Genomic DNA, 20,815 nt, shown 5'->3' with positions numbered 1-20,815 from the left:
ATTTTAATTTGGGTGTTTGAAGATGACCTCATACCAGCTAACCATTTTCTCATGCACACTGGACAAGGGTGCTTGCAAAGTGACCCACTGGAGGGTCCCGACCCACAGCTTGGGAAACACTGCCCTAAGGGAAGGCAGTTCCATGAACTCAGCCAGTTGCTGCAGTCACGCACACAGGGAGTGAATGGGGGCGAGGGCAGGACCCCCTTCCCCGGCCTTTGATGGGCTTGCGATGCTGCCGAAAGTGGCGCGCCTCTGCAATGGCCACCCACCGCTGCCGCCGTCCCCAGGCCGGCCGACAGTGGGTGGTGCCTGCGAGCCGCTGCAGCCAAGCCCTGGAACGAGGCGAAGCGGAGCTGCAGATCAGGCCATGGGCGCCCCGCTGCTCGCCTCTCCCTGCCTCTGGAGCGGCCTGATCGTGGCTTGGGCGGCGACTGCAGCGGCGCCCTCCCCAGAAGGAGACGGTAAGGCTTTTCCTGCAGCAAGCCCGCCCTGGGGGTGCCACGCCTGGCTGGCTGCTGCGCGGGAGAGGGCAGGGTCGCTTGGCTCGCCCAACCCCACCGGTCTGGGGCTACACTCCTTCCACACTTGCCTGTGAGTGAGCCCCATGGACTATAACGGGACTGTCTTCTGAGTAGACATGCATGGGCTTGTGCCCTAAGGCTGCGATCCTAGCCACACTTTCCTGGGAGTAAGCCCCATTGACTATAATGAGAAGACATGCATAGGATTGGGCTCTCAGATGGTGTCTCCTTCCCCACTCACAGCATAAAGCACCCACTCCAGCTGTGCGGGAGCCCTACGCTATGCATGTCTACTCAGAAATCAGTTCCGTTACAGTCAATGGGGCTTACTCCCAGGAAAGTGTGGATAGAACTGCAGTCCAAGTTCCTTGAAAGAAGGGTGGGATAAGACTACAAGAAAGAAAGAAAGTGCTTACTCAAAAATATGTCCCACTGATTTCAATTAGGCTCACTTATTGTATCGTTTGTTCTTACCTACATGCACTGACTACAAACAGTTGAAAAATTCAGTGCTTTGGAGTGGAAGTGCTTGTTGAATTTTTGCCTCTCCTGAAGCTGTGCAGTAGTCCTAGTGGAGGAAGGCAGCAAGACCCAAAGCAAAAGTGTAGGATTAATAAGTGCCATTGAGCATGTACAAAGTTTTTTACTCTTAACAATGAGTGGTGGCAACCACATATGCTTTGCTTAGGAGTAAGGGTTTCTCAGTGTAGCACATTAACTTTCATGCAGGCTTTCCTCCCAGCACCTGCACACACACCCCATACTGGTTTACCTGTGCTCTTGCAGGTAACTAACTGTGACGTTGGGCCACTGACACCGCCACTATTTGCAGTAGCAGTTCCAAAATGGCTGCCGGTGGTGTGCACAGCATGCTGCCATATGGCCATTTATGACAGCAGGACAGAGGTTCTGCTGTCATAAGCACTAGTTAGGACTGGACCCTAAAACTTGCAATAAAGCAAGGTAAAGCTGGATCAAAATCTTTAAAGTAATGGGCAGTTTCTGTCATATATATATTTTTTACTGAACTGCTCTCAAGATTTCCACTAGATTTCCACACTAGTAATTTTATTCCAGACACTAATTTCCATTTCTTTCTGAAGAACAGTCCCACTATAAAGGGAGAATGAGATGTGTGTGGAAAGGATTTACAATCATCAAAATGTAGAAAAAAATGTTTCATTTATTTTTTAATCATCCTTACTTTACATTTTTTAATAGTCATCATGAACAGGTAAACCTGTAATTTTAGAGATCATTTACTTTAGAAACCAGTGGCTCCATCAGGCAGACTCCCAACAACTTCATGGTGTGTCATTGGCAGGTTGAATGAATCCTGGGATTTGCCATGATGAACAACAAAACTGAACTAAAAATGCAGCATGAAGTTTCATGTTTCTTAAACTGCAGCATCACAGGAGTTAAATCAGATCAGATGGGTGAACTAATTTCCTGTTTTCCCCAGAAGGAGATGAGAAAGTTGTGTTATGCTGAGAAGTTGTTTTGTTTGAAATCGGTTTGGCTGGTGTACAGTTTTTGAGAAAAAGAACGCTGAGCACACCAATCCTGCAGACAGACACCACGTGTGAAAATAAACCTGAATAGAATTTGGAGGTGGAAACCTGTTTCTTAAAGCCTATTCACATTAATTTCTAGAATGTTACACAATCACTAGAAAAACACTAGGTTTTTAGAATGGTAAATGGATGTATATCCCAATCCTATTTACATAGTAAGGCCATCTATATGCATAAACATAAGGCATTATTTGTAGCAGGAGAGAGAATTCAAACAAGGCATTACCAGCTGTTTAGTCTGTTAGCAATGGGAAGACCATGATTCATACAATGCTGAAGGACCAGCTCCTCCCATATCAAGTTCCCACCAATTAAAATCTTCATCTGGTGTCTTGCTCCACCATGTCCCCCCTTCATACAGGCAGAATTGACTGTGACACATAACAGATCTCTTTTGCCTTGATGTAAAACTCCCTCCCCTCCAAGTCTGTACCAACCCCATCCTGTGTGTCTTTTGCCACATGTCTTTATCTCAACAAGCATTTGGCTTGGAGCAATTTGTCACTGGACAAACTCCCCTTCTCTGTAGCTTTCTTATTTATTGGTTTTGTTCTTATTTGATTTTAAGCTCCTGTGAACAGAAATGTGGAGGTTGTGATGAGCCCAGAGTCTAGCAGATAGCAATGCCTTTTCTCCGTGGCCCTGGGTTTCCTGCTCCCTCTTACTGGTCATGCTGGGTTTAATGGGGAAATGGTAGTATTCTGTTGCCACCATTCAAGCCCAGTCAGAAAGAAACTGTCTTGGAAAAGCCCCTTTCTCATAACCGTGGAGCTTCTAAAATCCAAGGTGTCACCCTTTGAAAACAAACAGGAGCAAAACTAGGCTGGACTGGAAGGCTTAACACCCTGCTTCTTAGGGAACTGAGTCCAGGCAGGTAATCAGTACAAACTACATGAAGTTTATCTAAGATGCTGAAGGACTAAAACAAAAAAGGAGGTTGCAAAGGATCAAAGCCTTCATCAGTGTCATGAGACTCAGTAGTACAGATGTAATGGAGATATGCAGCCTTGTGGAGCACAGGGTAACTTGTCTCTTTAAAAAGAAAAAAGGCAAGCAGATGGGAGATATGTATTCTGGAGTTGAGGATAGGAATCTGCCTTTTTTGAAACAGCAAAATTAAAATGCCTTGTAAAATGGCAATGCTTTGTAAAATGGTACAACATTGCTCCAGGAGGGGATGTAACTTTTCTTACATTTTCTTTACATTTAAGGACAACATGGGTTTGCAATTTAGGATGAACTAGTAAAAATTAACAAAGAACCTTGTGGCACCTTAAATGACTAAGGGCCCAATCCTATCTAATTTTCCAGCTCTGGTGTAGCCACCTTGCAGCCTCAAGGTAAGGGGGCAAATGTTCCCAGACTTTAAGGAGGCCTCTGTGACTGCCTCCCCACCACAGGATGCAGTACACACCCCATTGGCACAGCTGCACCGGCACTGGGAAATTGGATAGGATTGGGCCCTAACAGTGTAAGCCTAAACCTGTCCACTCAGCAGTAAGCCCCGTTGTTTCCAATGGAGTTTATTCCCAGGAAAGTACGTATAGGACTGTAGCCTCACAGCCCAATCCTATGCATGTCTACTCAGAAGTAAGTCCCATTTGAGTCAGTGGGGCTTCCTCCCAGGAAAGTGTGGATAGGATTGGGCTGTAAGACATTTATTTCAGCATCAGCTGAAGCGGCCTGTAGCCCACAAAAGCTGGTGCTGAAATAAATGGGGAAAGAAGTGCTACAAGACTTGCTGCTGCTTTTGCTTCAAGTGACTAATGCAACTCCCCATCTGGGAACAGAGAGCCAAAATTAGAAAACAAAACAGATCTTCAAGCTAGCCCAGGCACTGCTGCTGGGAATTGTGTGTTTGTCATCAACAATGTCATAAGAATTCTATCCAGTAAGTGCCCAGGCTCGGTGAAGAGCCAAGTTACACACAGTGTTGCTCAATAGCTGGCCTGAAGCAAGCCTCGCTCCCCAGCTGCAATGTGGGGATAATAATGCAGCACAATACTAGGCAGGTCTACTCAAAAGTAAGCCCCATTAACTTAAAGGGGTCTTGCTCCCAGGTAAGAGTATGTACTTGCTGGCAATCTTACTTACCTTACAAGATTATTGTAAGGGCAACTCCAAGATAATATGTGAAGTGATTTGCATACTCAGAAAGCATATAAATATTATTATTAATAAGGGATATAGGGGTATGAAATAAAACATTTAACTATGCAAGCAAGCAAAACTATTGCACTTCTTACCCTGGATGATTTTGCTCATCCTGTGTGGGTTCCCCCATCCCTCAATGCCTTACAAATGCCATAAAGTTTATAGGCTTCAGAGCCCAAGCCTATGCCTGTCTACTCAGAAGCAAGTCCCATTATAGTCGACGGGGCCTATTCCCTGGTAAACCTGGATGGAATTGCAATCTCAGTCCTGTGTATCCAGTTTCCTAGGAGTAAACACTCCTGAGTGCAGTATGGTTTACTGAGCGCAGTATGGTTTACTTCTGAGTTTAGGAGTCTGTTTAGGATTTCACAGTTCATTCCGTATATTGAATTCATATAGAGTTTTCTCCTAATGAACAGGAAAGTTCATAGCTGCCATTTTGTAGTAGAATACATTGCAGAAAGCACCCTGCATTTTAAAACAGTTTGCAAGTACATAGTGTGGAGGCTGCTTTCATGGAAACTTTTCCTGCTGTGGTGATGAAAATGAGTAAATCAACTCAAGAATGAATGTAAATGCAGCAAAAGTTTTTTCTTCAGCCTGGTGCCTACATTTTTAACATGCTTAAGTCAATCACTGTCATCAAAGATAGTTTGCAGTTTTTAAGTATGATGGGATTTTGCCACATATAACTGGATACAAGGTATATTATTTTAAAATATCTGCAGTGTTTCTGTTAACCCTCTCCCCTGCCCTGGTAAATCAAATCTACCATCTGTTCGTAGCCCTGGACGTATGCTACCCATCTTTGTTTTTCTGAAGGGTGAAAAGTGAAATAAATGTTGTGGTCGGTGAGCAGTTTTGTGGTTGCAAACACACAATATTTTACAGCCGAAACAAGTTTTTAGCCTTATTACTAAATTTTAAGTGGGTATAGTTGTACAGTATGACTTATCCTGTTGGACTGCCCGTTTTCCATCAGGCAGTACAAAATACACAGACTTTTTGGCTGCTGTTACTAGAGTATCTTCCATGAATGCAGAAACACAGCTTTGCAACTCTTCTAGTATTACTAGCAGTAGTGGGAAGAAGTTTCTGAAAGGAAAGTTTAAGCATCATACTTGGAAGTGATTGTAATGAGATATATGGAAAAGTAAAAGCGTCCCAGAGAAAATTCTTTTAAAACTGCATTGAATAAATGCCTAAGAGACAGTGAGCAATCTGGTGTGCTCCCTGGGGCATTTGGTGGGCCGCTGTGAGATACAGGAAGCTGGACTAGATGGGCCTATGGCCTGATCCAGTGGGGCTGTTCTTATGTTCTATCCAATTTTACAGGGTATGCACAGCTTCCTGTGTTGGGGAGGCACTTACAGGTCTCCTCAAGGTACAGGAACACTTGTTCTCTTACCTTGGGGCTACACTGCAGCTGCCCCAGTGCTTGAAGTTGGATAGGATTGGGATCGGTATGATGTAACTGTATCAGGCTGCAATCCTCACATTTTCTGAGTACACATGCAAAGGGTTGCAGCCCAGAGGCTGATGCTATATCTTCCGATTCATCAGTGACGTGGGAGGCTCAGCAGACAAGGACAGCTTCTCCAGCCTCTTCTCCATCTTCTTTAATCAGCCAATCTCCTCTGCTTGCTGCTAGAAGAAGGATGCTAAACGTGCTGTACAGCAGGTGGGGGAAGGGGAAGACAAAAGAACTGAGGGAAAATGAAGTGAAAGGTCCCATAGCTCTGAGTTTCCTCTTTTCATTGGGAAATGGGAAAGTAGTCTCTGGGCTGCAGTCTGGGAACCCTTTGTGCAGTGATAATCCACAGTGATCACCCAGTTAGATCTCCATTAAGAACCCTTATTAACCCATTTCTGACCAGCCCACAGGTGTGCACATTTGATCCCTGTTGTATATATGGTTTGCATTAGGCAGAAATGGCTTAAAGCAAGGACTGGAGGTGGGGTTTGATTCTTGACTCATCTCAGCCTGTGGAAGTATCTGGAAAAGCCTGTGTGTGCTGATCCAGTGACCGCAGCTTGTAGCTGCGGTGGAGTTGAGAAAGGCTGCTGGCACACATGGGACTTGGATTTTGGCAGACTAGTGCTGGCCAAAGTCTCACAAAGTCTCCTCATCATGGGCTGATATGGTGGGAAATCATATCCTCCCCACTGGGGTTGTCCTCCGCACTGGGCTGCCATGAGCTGATATAGCTGAAAGAATCTGCCCTCACCAAGTGATTTTGGGCCTGTAACTTCAAGGTTGCTATCTGTGAAACAGCAGAAATAATTGTCCATTTACTTTGAATACATTCCAAAACTTGTTCAGATCAAGACTTCTGTAGACATGCATCTGTCAGGGATTATTGTTACAACCTGTGGATATGAACAGATTTGAAGGACTTTTTGTTGTTTTGCAATTTCATAAAGCATGATATTTTGATACAATTATATATATATATATATATATATATATATATATATATATATATATATATATATATATATATATATATATATATATATATATATATATGCAGTACCACTTTTCAACAAGGAGTTCATAAAGCATAGCTTTATTCTCTGACCTGAAATGGCTCACAATTTTTAAGACACAAAAGAGATGCCAGCACAGGAAAAGATACTGTGTTAGGGTGAATAGGGATACTTGCTCTCTCCTTGTAAACTGATAATGAAGCATGACTTGAAAGGTGCCTCTTGGCAGGGCTAACTCCCATAGAGAAGAAGAAAATGTTTACTGCTTATTTCCCATTAAGCTATTCTTTGTGGTTTTGAAGAGGAACAAACAATACTTTTAAACCGAGCTGTCTTTACAGTGCAAAACTGATGCTAATTTTCCAAAAGCACTATTGTTTTTTAGTTCTATAAATAGCTAGGAAGCAAGCCCTTTAATTCTGTTGCAAGTCTGACTTTCCACCAAGTGCAACACCAATTACTGAAGAGAACAGAAAAGTAGAAACCCCAAAGCTGATGTCCTGTGAAATCTTGTAAGCCAATCGCATGCCCTTTTGTTCACTTGAAATAGTATATAAGAACATTCTTAGTAAGGATTATAAGTGATAGGAAACCAATTCCCTAGCACTCTCCCAGCATTCCTTTGAGGGGCAGGTCCGTTGAAGGTGTGCAATGTGAACCTGTTGGGATTGGCACTTTGTTTGAATCCAAACACTAAAATATCGGAAGAGTTCTTCATGAAGAACTTTTCAATCACAAACTGAGCCATGGCGCTCAGAGACATTTATGACAATGGAACACAGTTCTGCAGTTGTAAAATGGTTTACTGCCAGCAGCCATTTTAGGAGTGCTGCCACAAATGGTAGCAGTGCTGGAGGTCCACTGCCAGACCCAGAAAAGTACGTCGAGTGGCAGCAGAGGTGGGGGGTTAGAATGGGGAGGAGATGCGGGAGAAGACAGATTGAGGCCAAGAGGGGGCAGTATCGGAAGCAGTGGTACCACCAATATCATATCCACCTTCCCATGTCCACTCAGGCTTGTGCTGCAAATTAACTAGCACAGATCTGAGTAGACCAAGTGGGGCAGTGAGAGCTTACCCCTGGTCAAGGGAGCAAATATTCCCTTACTGTCTTTGCACAGAGTGTGAAGCCTCTGCTCCAATATTTAATTTTCAGTCAGTCAGTCAAATAGGTCTGGTGGGCTTCTTATCAATGATAACTTCATTTACTTGCTCCCATTCATCAGTGGATTCTGAATCAACAGATCCATGCTAGACTCCTGTGATGCATCCTGCACAAGGCTACCCTTGAGAAACTTCGGAAATTTCAACTGGAGCAGAATACGGTTGTCAGATTGTGGACAAGCTCAGAGCATATTACTCCAGAATTATCTAATCAATAATGACTGCCTATTTGTTTTGGCTCAAGTAACAGTGTTGGGTTTTAACTCTGAAAAACCTAACCAGCCTGGGCACAAAGTATCTTTCCCGTATGCATCTTCATTCTCTCCAATCTTCATCTTGCTGGAAAGTAGATAGTACAACACTGCCTGCAGGACGCTAGAGGATAGCGTAATGTCCAGAAGGCAGATAACTCAGAGGCTATCTGTCTCAGATCTTTACTCTTGTCCTCTTTGACCTGTGGCGATGAGTCCCATCCACACTTCCTTGCTTTCCCTTACCTCTCTTGCCTCCCAATCTTCCAGTGTGCATGCAGATCTCTCCATGAGCACTGACCAGTGCATGATGTTAGCCATGACATGAGGTCTCACACACCTATGCAAAGGGAATAGGTCTGGATTCCATTCCAAAGGTTAGGACCCTGTACAGCCACAAAGATGTACAAGCTTGTGAACTGAAAGTACAGTATTTTTTTAAAAAACCCTTTTATTGCCTCTATTCCCATTTTATTGTTAGCAGCACACTAATGGGGAGCAATCGAAAACAGGGTCTTCCCTGTATAATGTACACCCATAGACCCTTTTTACAACACATTTCCACTCCCTGATTTACAGCTGGATTCTTGTTTTTCTTGGAATTGATACTTTTTTGTTTCCATGCTTCCTAATTGATTTCTGTTCTATTTTTATTGCTGGTGTTTTGTGTAGTGCATTTTGTCATTTTGATATGCAGTGTGTTTAATCGTTAGCTAGTTAAGAAGAAAGAAGAGCCTTAAACATAAGAAACTAGGGGCGTATAGTTAGCATGAGAATCAATATTAAGCCTTCAGAGACTTACAGAAGAGAGATATAATGATGTTAGCAGCAAAAAGAGATATTTTATAGTACTGGCAAACATCTAAGTAAGCATGATAAACTATTGAGTTTCATGGAACACTTCTTTGAGTGTAGTTGTTGAAAACAAAAAGTTAAAAATGGAACATGATCTAGAATGGTAAGCTTCTGAGTATATTTTACAAGATAAGCACAGGCTGATTGAAATAGGAGTGATGTCAACTGGGCTAAAAAGTATGGTTTTTCTAGTGGGATAAGTTTGTTCCTCCCATAGAAGGCAACCAGCAAAACAATTCAAAAGCACGTATGAAATGTTCCTACAAGGAAATGCAAAGGAGACAGACTGTAACACATCTTTTCCAGAATACCATGGCCAGGGGATGATGGGGGGCAAAAAAATTACATTAGCAGCACTAGTGGTGAATTTGGAAAGGAACACTATATATGATAATCTGTTTAGATCAGATTTGGTGATATGCCCCAGTAGGTTACCTAGGCAGGTTATGCTGTTGTGCTTTCTTAGAAACAAGTTCTTTGGCTTTAAAATTCTATAGGGCCCTGATGATACTTGCTGTAAGACTACAGTGGTACACTACAGTATTAACCACAGGTACAGATGCAAATCAAAATGATAGTAATTAGCTAACCCCATACGTTCCAGATCTTGACATGCTGCTCTTCAACACTGACTCCAAAAAAGTAGCTACCTTTTCTACTGAGTCTGGAGCATTAACTGACAAGATATACTTTAGGATCTTGTTCTCATGGCCATCATACTATTTCTTTAAATGCAACAGCGGGTCTAGAAATTTTAAACGAGCTTCAGAGTGCAGTGGGCAATATAAAATTATGTGGGCTAGTGATTCAACTTCTCTTAGCTCACACACAACGTCTTTCTTTATAAGGGATTCCCTTATATCTTCTGATCTTTACAGCCAAAGGCATAACATTGCATCTTGCCAAAGAGAAAGCCCTTCATTTCTGTGGAGATTCAAGGAAATATAGGTACCTTGCAGGCTGACTGGCCATAAATGAGATCTGGTTATTCAATGGCGAACAAGTCTTGTTTGCTGCACTTAGCATACTCTGCCATTGAATATCTAGGAGCCTTCTCTTGATAACCCAGTAGGCTTCCATCTGGGGTAAGGATCCCAGGGAATCAAATTCAATACCCATCATTCTGATTTTTTTTTCAAGGTTAGAGGAGCCCTCTATAGGGGACCTGTCTTCCAAGAGACAGTGAAGTAAACTGTTCTGTTCCCCATTATAATAGACTCTAAACCAGAACTTAAAGGTTCTCAGGCATGCCCAGGTCTCAATCTGGAGTTGGCCTGTCTCAAGACACAGAGCGGCATATGGTACACACCTTGGGAGGCCTAAAATTTTTCTCAGGAATGTTGCTTGCAACTGTTTTCAACCGAGTGGTCTCAGGCACTTATCCATATGGGAACTCCATATAGAACTTGGGAAATTATTTTGGCTTTGAACTCTCGGAGCACTGCAGATACGTAAGAGTTGCCTTTATTATTAAAAAAAAGCAGTTAATGGCCTAAAGTGTTATTTTTGCTGTGCTTAGAGTCATCTTTTGATGGCTGACCCAAGAATGGTTATATGAAAAGTGTATACCCAGATATTTAAAATGTTTGACTTGTTCAGTAGTATGGCCATTGAATTTCCACTTAAAAAGCTTTCAAGTTTTGGTAAATACCAAAATTTTTGATTTATCATAATTTAGATGAAGTTTGTTGTATGTCAAATAGCTCACACATTTATTCATCAGCCTGGTAAGACCAATATGTGTCTGTGATAGAATGATAGCGTCATCAGGATACAGTAACAATGGGACATGCCGAGCTCCAAGTTTAGGGGGATGGCTTGTTGAATTCAGTGGGACTTCCTTCCAAGGAAACATGCAATCTAAAAGCCTGCATCCTTTGTTCACTTATGTGCAAATAATACTTATTGGACATCCAGATAGATGGTTTGTGTGAATATATGTACATATAAAATAATACACAGCACACACTTCTAAAATTCAAAATTTACTGCCCTATTTACCCAAAGTGAAAGTTAGTTTACAGCTAAAAGTTTTATTCTTTTTGCTGCCTTCAATTTCAGACTGGATTTAGTTGCGGCCACGTTTTGCTAGATTGTATCCATCAAAATTTTTATACAAGTGTTTGGTGAACGAATTTGTTTTGTGACTGCCTGGGACACCAGCACATTAACAGTGGTTATAAGTAACACTGCTATTAATATTAGTAGTAATAGTGATTATTAATTTTCTTGTCCTTGTGTAGTGTGTCCATCTTCTGCTTGGGTTTCATTTGGAAGTAGCTGCTATGCGTTAATGCAGGGGTCAGTGGAGACTCAAAATATTGATGATGCCAGGGAGTTCTGCAAAGGCAATGGTAATCAATCTCTCTTCCTTCTCCTCTTTTCTAATTTGTTGATATGTAGATTGTAGCTACATGTACTATTTTAACACCTCAGTTAGTGTGGTCTGTAATTATGATGAATGATACAATAAGAGTAATTATAGAGAACAATTACGATGATCAGGAAAGCAGCTTCTCCTCTGTTATTTAGAGCCCAGTCCTGAACTCCCTCAGCACTGGTGCGGGGTTTCACAAACATGCCATAAGGCATGTTGGCAGCACCCAGAGAGGAGGGACCACCAGCACTGGGCCAGCGCCAATTAGCGATGAGGCTTAGCGCCACGTGGAGGCTGGCCAGTGCTCCGGCAGTGCTGGCTGGCAGTAAGTAGTTTTGGGGCAGGGACTGGGCTGAACGGGGTGGGAGAAGGATGGCATGGGGAGGAACTGGGGTGGGAGGGGGTGGACTGATGGAGCTCTGCTCTGCCTGAGTCTGACCTCTGAGTCAGGCTGGAAGGCCTGACACAGCATCTCTCAACTCTGCACCGGCAAAATAGCCAGCACAGACTTGAGAAGCCCCATTGCAGGGCTTGGGGCTTTCCCCAGGGGAAGAGGAGGGGAAGTCTCCCTCCCCATGTAGACATCCGATGGTCTCAGTAGTGCCGCTGGATGCAGTGATAGCTGCTTTGGTGCTGCTGCACCTGGCAGAGCTGGTTTCAGGATTGGGATGCCTGTTGGAAGCAATATTTTGTTTCTGTTTAAAGCTTCAGGAGCCAGCCTGATTCAATTTAGCTCTTCCTATTTTCCTGATAACCCACAGGACCATTGCATTATCTGAACATAGTTTAGAAGACTTTTCACTGTGCCCTCAGGCATGGCAAGTTGGGGAAAAGCTATTTATAGGTTAGTATAGTGATTTTCAAACTTCCTGCTTGTTCCACATTGAATTGATAAATGTGCACAAGGAAAGTTTTAGGGAAGCCATGCTTTAAGCACATACTAAGCATAGTGCATGTAGAACTGCAATTTGTGTTTAGTGTTTCTCTGCTAAGATTTGACAAATGGCTCTTTTGTCTTCCCAATACAGCCTCGGGAGCTGATATAATAAGCATTAATAATAAAGAGGAGAATGCGTTTATCTTAAAAAGTTTCCGTACCCATTGGCATGGCCCTGAGTATATTTCATTGGGCATGTTTTTTGACACAGATGGTAAGTGATGCAAACCCTGCCTAAGAGCTAGTTCTAGGGGGGGGGGAGAGAGGGGAATTTTTCTATTAGAAATGCTCCTCCCAAAGAGATACCCTCTATCAAGATAAGTCTTTTGAAGTCTCCCAAATGTAGCAAACATAAGGGGAAAGCAGACACTTTGTAAGTGCTTGCTCTTGCCCTTGGGTCTGTGGGGTCCTTTGAGAAAAATCCTTGGACTACAAAAACAAAAAAAGTCTGCAAAAAGCTTAAAGGGCTACACCAAGAGCACACAGGCAATAAAAGGGTTGAGATACAGCCTCTGGAATTATGCTAATTGAGAAGAGTAAGCCAGGTGGCAACCTGCTGCCTGAAAGAACCTAGACACATGACCCAATGACTCATCTAGGCCAGTATTATCTTGTCTGGCCAACAGAAGCTCTCCAGTGTCTCTGGCAGAAGTTTATCTAGATTCTGCCAAGATCCACTTTTCACTGAAGATGTCAAGGATTGAATGTGTGATCTTCTGTATGCAAAGCATTCTAAAACAGAGCTACAGTGCCATCTCACCAGAGCCAGAACCCACCGCTAGTACAGGTGCAAAACTACTACAATCTCCACTGGTGGTTAATAAGGCCCATACAAAATTTCAGATGCAGTACTGGTGGGCCATGATGATTCTCTCTACAGTGTGGGACCTGTACCTTAATTACACCACTCAGTCAGGCTCACAAGAATTTGCTGTGCAATTGCTTCAGAGGATTGATGGCAACAGAAGCATGACTTTGCCATGTTTGCCAGTCATGGAAGGCTGCTTTAAATGATAGGGTGCAAGTTGTTATACTGTGGATAGCTAGTGTGGGGTTGTTAGATCAATCTGTCCTTTTGAACAAGAACCTGTTTACCAATGTTATTGCAGATGATACCTTCAAATGGTATGATGACTCCAAGGTAAATTTTACAAACTGGATGGAGGAAGAAGGTAATGAGGGGCCTGTGGACATCTGTGCTACAATGCACACTGTATCTGGTGGATGGAAAAAAACAGGCTGTGAATACCTTCCGCTGACTGCAATCCTCTGTGAAAAAGCTGGTATGTAAGAGCCATGCTAAGGTTCTGCATTTATGAATAAAATGTAAGCGGTGTCTAATTGATGCTAGAAATAGTTAGAATTCATAGCTAGCTGATTAGTTTGCAAACAGATATGCTGGAAGCAATTTGTAATTATGCTACCGTAGATACAACTTCCCTTTAAGGTCATAATTATTAGCTTTTGTATAGTGTGTTCCGAGTGTGCAAAGCATGTGGCTTCTCATACATTACAGGTGTGCCCCCATATCCGCGGGGGTTTCATTCCGGAACCCCCCATGGTTAAACCATGGATAAGGGCGAACACCCCCTACCCTGTGGAGCTTCCCTGGCTTCCCAATGTCTTATAAGTTATTAAAAACATCTCTTCCAGTTTTCTGAAAAAAACAGAAGTCATGTGTTTTTGACTCAGTCAGTCTGAGGCGGGCAGAAGCCATGGATGGATGTGTGTGGCCCCTGCTGGGCTCAGAAGACCCTCCAGAGGGGGCACATGTGGGGAGGGCCACAGACCCAAAGCATATAAGTGAATCCAGAGATACAGGATCCCTGAATACAACACACACACCCCTGTATCTTGATGCAATCTTTACAACAATCCTGCCAGGCAATTATCCTCATATAAGGGGGGGGGGAGGCCTGCGGCTGAGAAGGGGTGGCTTACCTAAGGCCACCTGCTGATAATTCATGGCAGCAGTGAGATTTGACCCAGGGAAGGCCTGATTTGCAGCTCTTGACGCTATGACCCATGACACTATGCTAGCTTTGTAGTTTAGAAGGCTTAAATATGGGGTAAAGATTTCCTGCTTTCTTCTCCTTCCCTTCTAGCCTTGGTAAATTGTGCACTTAAAGTTTATAATGAGAGATAAACTTTAAATAATTTGTAATTTAGAACATTTTGTAGTTCTAAATTAGAATTAGACGCATAGTAAATGAAACCATGCAATTCAACTACAAGGGGAAAGAAATAAAACAAAAATTTCCCTAACCTTTCTACATAGGTCTTTTGGCCATGTGCATGCAAGAGTAAATAGTAATCTGCAGATTGATTCTTTGCATGAACCAGCTAGCGGGATCAGGTAATTCCAAAACTACCTGCATTTCACAAATCTGAAATGAAATGATCTTGTGAACAGATCACATGTCATTTGCACTTGCACTTCTATGCAGCATAGACAAGTGTATTTTATTGCTTTTAAAATAAGTGCCCATTAATGTGTCTTATTTTCTTTTTTCATGAATGTAGTTCTTTACGAAAAGAAGTATTTACCAGGTGAGTGGAACCGTGCTTTTCTTCCATGTTCTTTATAGTCAAGGTCTGAGATAACAAAATAGTGTCTTGGTTACTGCAACCTGTTCTTGAATAGTTCACAGAAGGAAAGTGCAAGTTATAGATAATGTCTTGAAAACCACTATTTTGAATGTATCTTACACCCTGACCTTAAACACATTTATGCAGAAATGTTATCCAAGTAAGCATACTCAAGATCACAAATTTATGTTCCAGCATAGCTTGCAGGATTGAAAAGATTATATAAAAAGTTGTAAGAAATATAAACCTATGAGTTAGTCTGATAGATGGTGCTGCAGTAACTCACTATAGATAATCTGACAATGTACCTTTCTGATGAAATCCCTGTATTGTTTCAGATATCAAAACTTGGACAGCCCCCTTAGTTATAACATCAACAGTAATTGTGGCAGTATCTGCAGCATTTCTTTGGTTCCTTTACCAAAGGAAGGTTTCTTCTGGGACAAGATGGACAGTTCACAGTTCTACCACTCAAGCACCATATAGCGACGAAGCAGTTCTTATAGTTGAAGAAAGTGAATATGCTGCCTAAACTGTAATTATTTATCATACTTGTGCAAAGAAGCAGTAGTATCTGTCCCAACTGTAATCCTGCAAGTAAAAGCAAGAAGTGAACACCAGTTCAAGTACATCCCACCTGAATAGGTTAATCTGAAGGCATCAGTTGTTTTAATCAAATCAATCTCTATCCATGAAGTACCATTTTCACTTTTTCTTCTTACTACCTTTGTGTTTGAGTATGCCAGAAAGGCTCATAACAAAGAAAATGCAGGGTCTTTGTTTTAAAGGATTGCTGCAAAAAAGTTAGACATGATTCAAAGTTCAGTATTGCTTAAATATCTTCATTTGAAAACTATGGAACTTTAGAGTGCCTCATTTGGTTGGATCATGTCAATTGTTTACAATCAATCATCTCAAGCTAGCAAGGATAACTTTGTATGAGAACCTTTTGGGATATGCCTGAAGTGCATACAAGTGGGGAGGAAATCTACACACGGGTGTATACAACTGTTGCTTCTGCCTTAAACTGCACTAAACTTGTTTTTGAACAGCAAGTCATGTATTTATTTACATAGACACATAATACAAGTTAAGTACTCCAGAATGTTAAAACCTTTCTTCAAGTTCAACCTGGCAACCACAATTCCAGTGAAAAGTGACAAAGGAAATACATACAGCTAACCCTGAACTAGATAATGCGCAATAATTTCTGAAGTACAGAATCCTCTTCAAAGGCTGTTCTGGCTACTTGTAGGTTGCAAATCTAAACACTTCTCTCGAAAGTGTTAGCTGGACAAACTTGTGCAATTGAATCATTCAGCACCAGAATGCTGGGGGTATGCAAATGTTAAAATATATGGATTACTATTACTCAAATCATGTATACTGCTAGTTTTAGTGATCTATTGATTCTACTCCATAACTGAATGCCAGTTCTATTGTTCATGCAGATATGGAAAGGCTAATAACTATATTGTAAGTGTAGTGCTTTACTATTGTTAAAGCTTTGTCTGCTCTATTCATATTTGTTAGAACAACAGATGGAAAGTATACAGAGCATGACTTTTAAAATAGTAAAAAGAAAAGCCAACTTCCTTGAATTGTATACATGAGGCAGTCAAATGTTTACAGAGAAATACTGTTTAGAAGTATTTTAATAGATCAACGGATTTTTAAAAATAGATTAAAGGGGCAGGGGGCCCTTTGCCCAGCTGGTGCATCAGCTGAGACTGTATCTGGCTACACTGCCTACTTAGAATAATGTAATCTACATGGGATTACCCTTGAAAATGGTTTGGAAGCTGCCCTTAGTGCAGAATGTGGTGGTCTGGTTGGTCACCAGCCTGAGCCAATCATGTCTTTGCTCTTATGGGCTACACAGGCCACCCATTCCCTTTTCAAGCCCAATTCAAGGTGTTGATGATGACTTTTGAAGCCCAAAACAGCACAGGACCAGGATACCTCAAGTACTGCCTTCCCCCCATAATTCCGAATGTCCCCACAATCATCAGACAGGCCCTGCCTAAGGTACCGCCTCCATCTGAAGCCAAGGAGATGGTGGCAAGCTGAAGGGCCTCTTCTGTTTTGGCACTACATCCCTGCAACCAACCAGAGAAATCTGAAGTCCCATCTTTATGTGGGTTCTGGCAGGATTCAGTTGGCATTTGAGAAGGGAGGATCTTCCTAGAGAACCCTTTTAACTTCTGCTGCTGCTTTCATGTCATTGCTTTTATGATGTTGCTGTTTGTATATCTTTTGATTGTTTTATTTTAACATTTTTATTCAAATGTTTATCAATTGCTACCTTTTACTTCTTATGTTGTACACCACTTTGAGCATAGGATGAGTGGTGTAGAAATTTTTTAAATAAAGCAATAACAACTCCTGAGTAATTGAGCAGGTGAAATAGGTGAAGAGACAACATTATGCACTCTGTCACATTTAATTGCAACCAGCATCTCAACTAGCATTTGATCACATTATAATTATTTGAATATCTAACTATGAACATCACATCCTTCTTGTGATTCAGTGTTGGAGATTAAGTTGACGTATACTTGCAAGCATCTACCAGGGCAAAGTAATATTTGTGAAACTGGAAGATGGTTTTTTACCTGTACTCAACAGGAAATGTTAAGTCTTTTGAGAACCTTCTTCCATAGAAGCAGAAGAGTTTTATATAGCTCAAACACAAGTATTAAAATCCTCTCTCAAGTTCAATCCTGGCACTTGCCATTTTTAAAACTGACCTTGACTTATGCATGTACACCAAAGTTTTCCCCCTCATGACTCCTATTAATGCTGTTAAAGGGGATTTCCCTAAGGTAGCAGTTCCTAAACTCTCTGGGAGTTTGGAAATCACTGTAACTCTTTGCAGGGGAAGGGATCCCCAAGATCGCACCACTGTTAGGGGCAGCAGGAGCTTCATTTTACTTACCAGTATCAGCAGCAGCCTCACAGGGATGTGGGAGCCCCGCAGAAGTCTCAATAGGGTTTACCAAGCCTCAGAAAATCTAAAAATAAAGATAATGACCTACTTCTGGTTTTCACAATCTTTATTTTTAGATTGCCCAGGGCTTGGGGAGTTCTGTGTAAGGTTCTGTAGGGCTCCCTGCACCCCCAGGAGGCTGCTGCCAATACTGGCAACAGCATGATCCTGGGGATCACACCCCTACATTCCCCCCTCCCCCACCCCTTAAAGGGGGAAGACAGAACTTCTCAGGCTGTGGCATCACAACTTGAGCCCCAATTTGAGAACCTCTGCCCTAGGGGCTCTTGACTGTATAACAGGGAGAACTTAAAAAAAACAAACCCAAGCTGCAATTATCTTGGATTTATCAACTGCTGTCTGAATAGACAAGAAACTGGTTGATGAGGAACTGGAAAATGCACTACTATGAACTGGTTTTGCTCTAGCCTTGCAGAAAGGTTATCTTCTAATGAGGAGAAGAGTGCTGCTCCTCATCGAACTGGACTGTAGAATGGCACAGAGCACTTATCTCCTATGACAATACCCACCCATCTTGGAGGTTACTGACTTGATGAAAGTGAACAAGCAATATTTTAGTGGGAGGAAAATGAACTGTACCAGTTTAGGCTGCAAGCGCATGTTTCCCAATGTAATTAGAATGCATCTGCTGCTCTTACAGATCCCACAGCAGTATTCTGATTGTTTCAAAGCTAACAAAAGGATTTAATACAAGCATACTGTATAATAAAAGCATAGTTTTGCCTCAAGATTATTCTTTGTATTGCAAAAAAAATTTTTATTAAATATTTTATTTATTTATTACAAATACAGGTGAGGAAAATGGGTTAAACTTTGGGCAGGTACTACACAGGTTACACATAAGGATATGGCCCTAGATTACAACATGCATTATTCAAAAAAAAGAAAGAAAAGCAATCAAACAACTGAAAAAAACACAATAATCTTCAATACAAAAGCTATATTTGCCATTATAGAAATTTAAATTTATCTAAACACTCGATATTGTTTAACTAAAATTATCAAATCATAAAAAGGCTTCCAATATTTTCTTACTCTACCTAAATCTTTCATTCTTTGTTAAAACTTCCATTTCTGATACTTCATAAATTTTGTCTATTAAATTTTCTCTAGTTGGCACGTCTGTAGATTTCCAATTTTGTGCAAACAGTATTCTTGTCACTGTAACAATATGTACAATAAGGTATTTTCTATATTGGTCTTTAACTTCTGATGTCACATTTAGGAGGAATATTTCTGGTTTGAATGGTAATACACAATTCAATATCTCTTGCAAGAATATCTCTTGCAAGAATTTATGTATCATTTTCCAGTATTTCTTTGCTTTTTCACATGTGATAAAAGGTTCCTTCAACCTCTTTACATTCCCAACACTTGTTTGATGACCCAGAATACATTTTTGCTAATTTCTCTGGAGTTAAATGCCATCTATAAAACATTTTATATAAATTTAAAAGACACTGCTTTAGTTATCTTAATATTTATATTCCAAATTTGTTTCCAGTCATCCATCGATATATTATATCCAAAATTTTTTGCCCAGCACATCATTGCATCTTTAACTATTTCGTCCTCCATTCTTATCTCCAGGAGAAAATTGTACATTTTTAAAATATATTTCCCCTCATCAATCAAAAATTTTATCAAAACTTAAAACTTCATAAAAACCTATTGTTTGGTCTTGTAATCTTGTTCTTATTTGCATTTCTACCAGTCCAATTCCACCAGTCCAATTTTATTCCTTTTTCTTCTAACTCATACTTAAGACCTCTCCCTTAATATTCAACAAATAGTTATATGATTTATTTTGGTCTTTTTTAATCCAGTTCGGATTAGTTGCTATTTCAAGCGATTTTATCCATCTGGGTAATTTATAGTATATCTTGTATTTTATCTGTTCCCATATCCAAATTAAAGATGTTCTTAAAATGTGTTGTCTAAAATATCCATGCTGTTTGACTTTATCATAAAACAGGAATGCGTGCTAGCCTATTTGTAAATCAAGTGCTTCTAAAATTAAAATTTGGGAATTTGGTATGAGTCCCCAATCTTTTATTCAGTTTAGGGCGGCCGCTTGATAATATAATTCCCAGTCTGGTAATCCAAATCCTGCTCTTTTTTTAACCTCTTGAAGTAATTTCCATCTTATTCTCGGTTTTTTACCTTGCCAGACGAATTTTGTAGTAATTTTATTCATTTCTTCAAAAAAAAAGTTCTTCAAAATAATTGGAATAGTCTAGAATTAAAACATTAATTTTGACAATATTTTCATTTTCAATAGAGCTATTCTTCCCATTAGGGACAATTGCAGTTTACTATTTCTCTCATTAATTTAATATAGTTGTCTTCCATTAATGTACTTGTCTTTTTGGTAATTATAATTCCTAGATATTTTACTTTGTTATTTGTAGTCTAAATTCTTTTAATTGTTCTATATCATTGTCTTTTATATTTTTAAGTATCATTTTGGTCTTCTGGTAATTTATTTTTAAACCTATTGCAAAATGTTTAACAGAATGCTGCTGCTGTGGAGTAAGACTTCGGATTTGTACTTGAAGTTGAAATCAATGGGACTAAGCAATAATTGAACTTTGAATACAATTAAACTTAATGTTTTAATATTGGATTGAATGGTAACATCATGTCTCTAAGCAATGATATTCAGGAATCAATGTGCTTGTGCTCAGGCAGGTGAAGGATCCAGGTTTGTAGCAGCACCCTACTACTTTCCCATCTCCACCCAAGGAGATTGTGCATCAAAGCACCAAACCTGGGGAGACACTCCTTTGCAGTCACACCCATACAAGCAAAATTTAAAAGTTAAAACACGATCTTCACAGCCATTTTAGACTAAAGGTTACCAGTACAATCTATCTTCTGTACTTAAAA

The 20,815-nt window shown here is 40.8% G+C and overlaps 1 protein-coding gene across 1 annotated transcript; it reads left to right on the top strand.

The window, feature by feature from the left end:
- The first annotated feature begins 350 nt into the window (after positions 1-350).
- Positions 351-19,205, top strand: CD302 (CD302 molecule). Its single transcript, XM_066612064.1, has 6 exons — positions 351-464; positions 11,257-11,367; positions 12,419-12,541; positions 13,437-13,610; positions 14,851-14,877; positions 15,255-19,205. Exons 1-6 carry the CDS (start codon positions 371-373, stop codon positions 15,446-15,448), a joined length of 723 nt encoding a protein of 240 aa, XP_066468161.1. The 5' UTR covers positions 351-370; the 3' UTR covers positions 15,449-19,205.
- Positions 19,206-20,815: the final 1,610 nt, after the last annotated feature.

This window comes from Tiliqua scincoides, chromosome 1 (genome assembly GCF_035046505.1).
Source record: "Tiliqua scincoides isolate rTilSci1 chromosome 1, rTilSci1.hap2, whole genome shotgun sequence".
NCBI classification, from domain to species: Eukaryota; Metazoa; Chordata; class Lepidosauria; order Squamata; family Scincidae; genus Tiliqua; species Tiliqua scincoides.
Note: the sequence above shows the minus strand (reverse complement) of the source record. Positions and strands in the feature narration are given on the sequence as shown.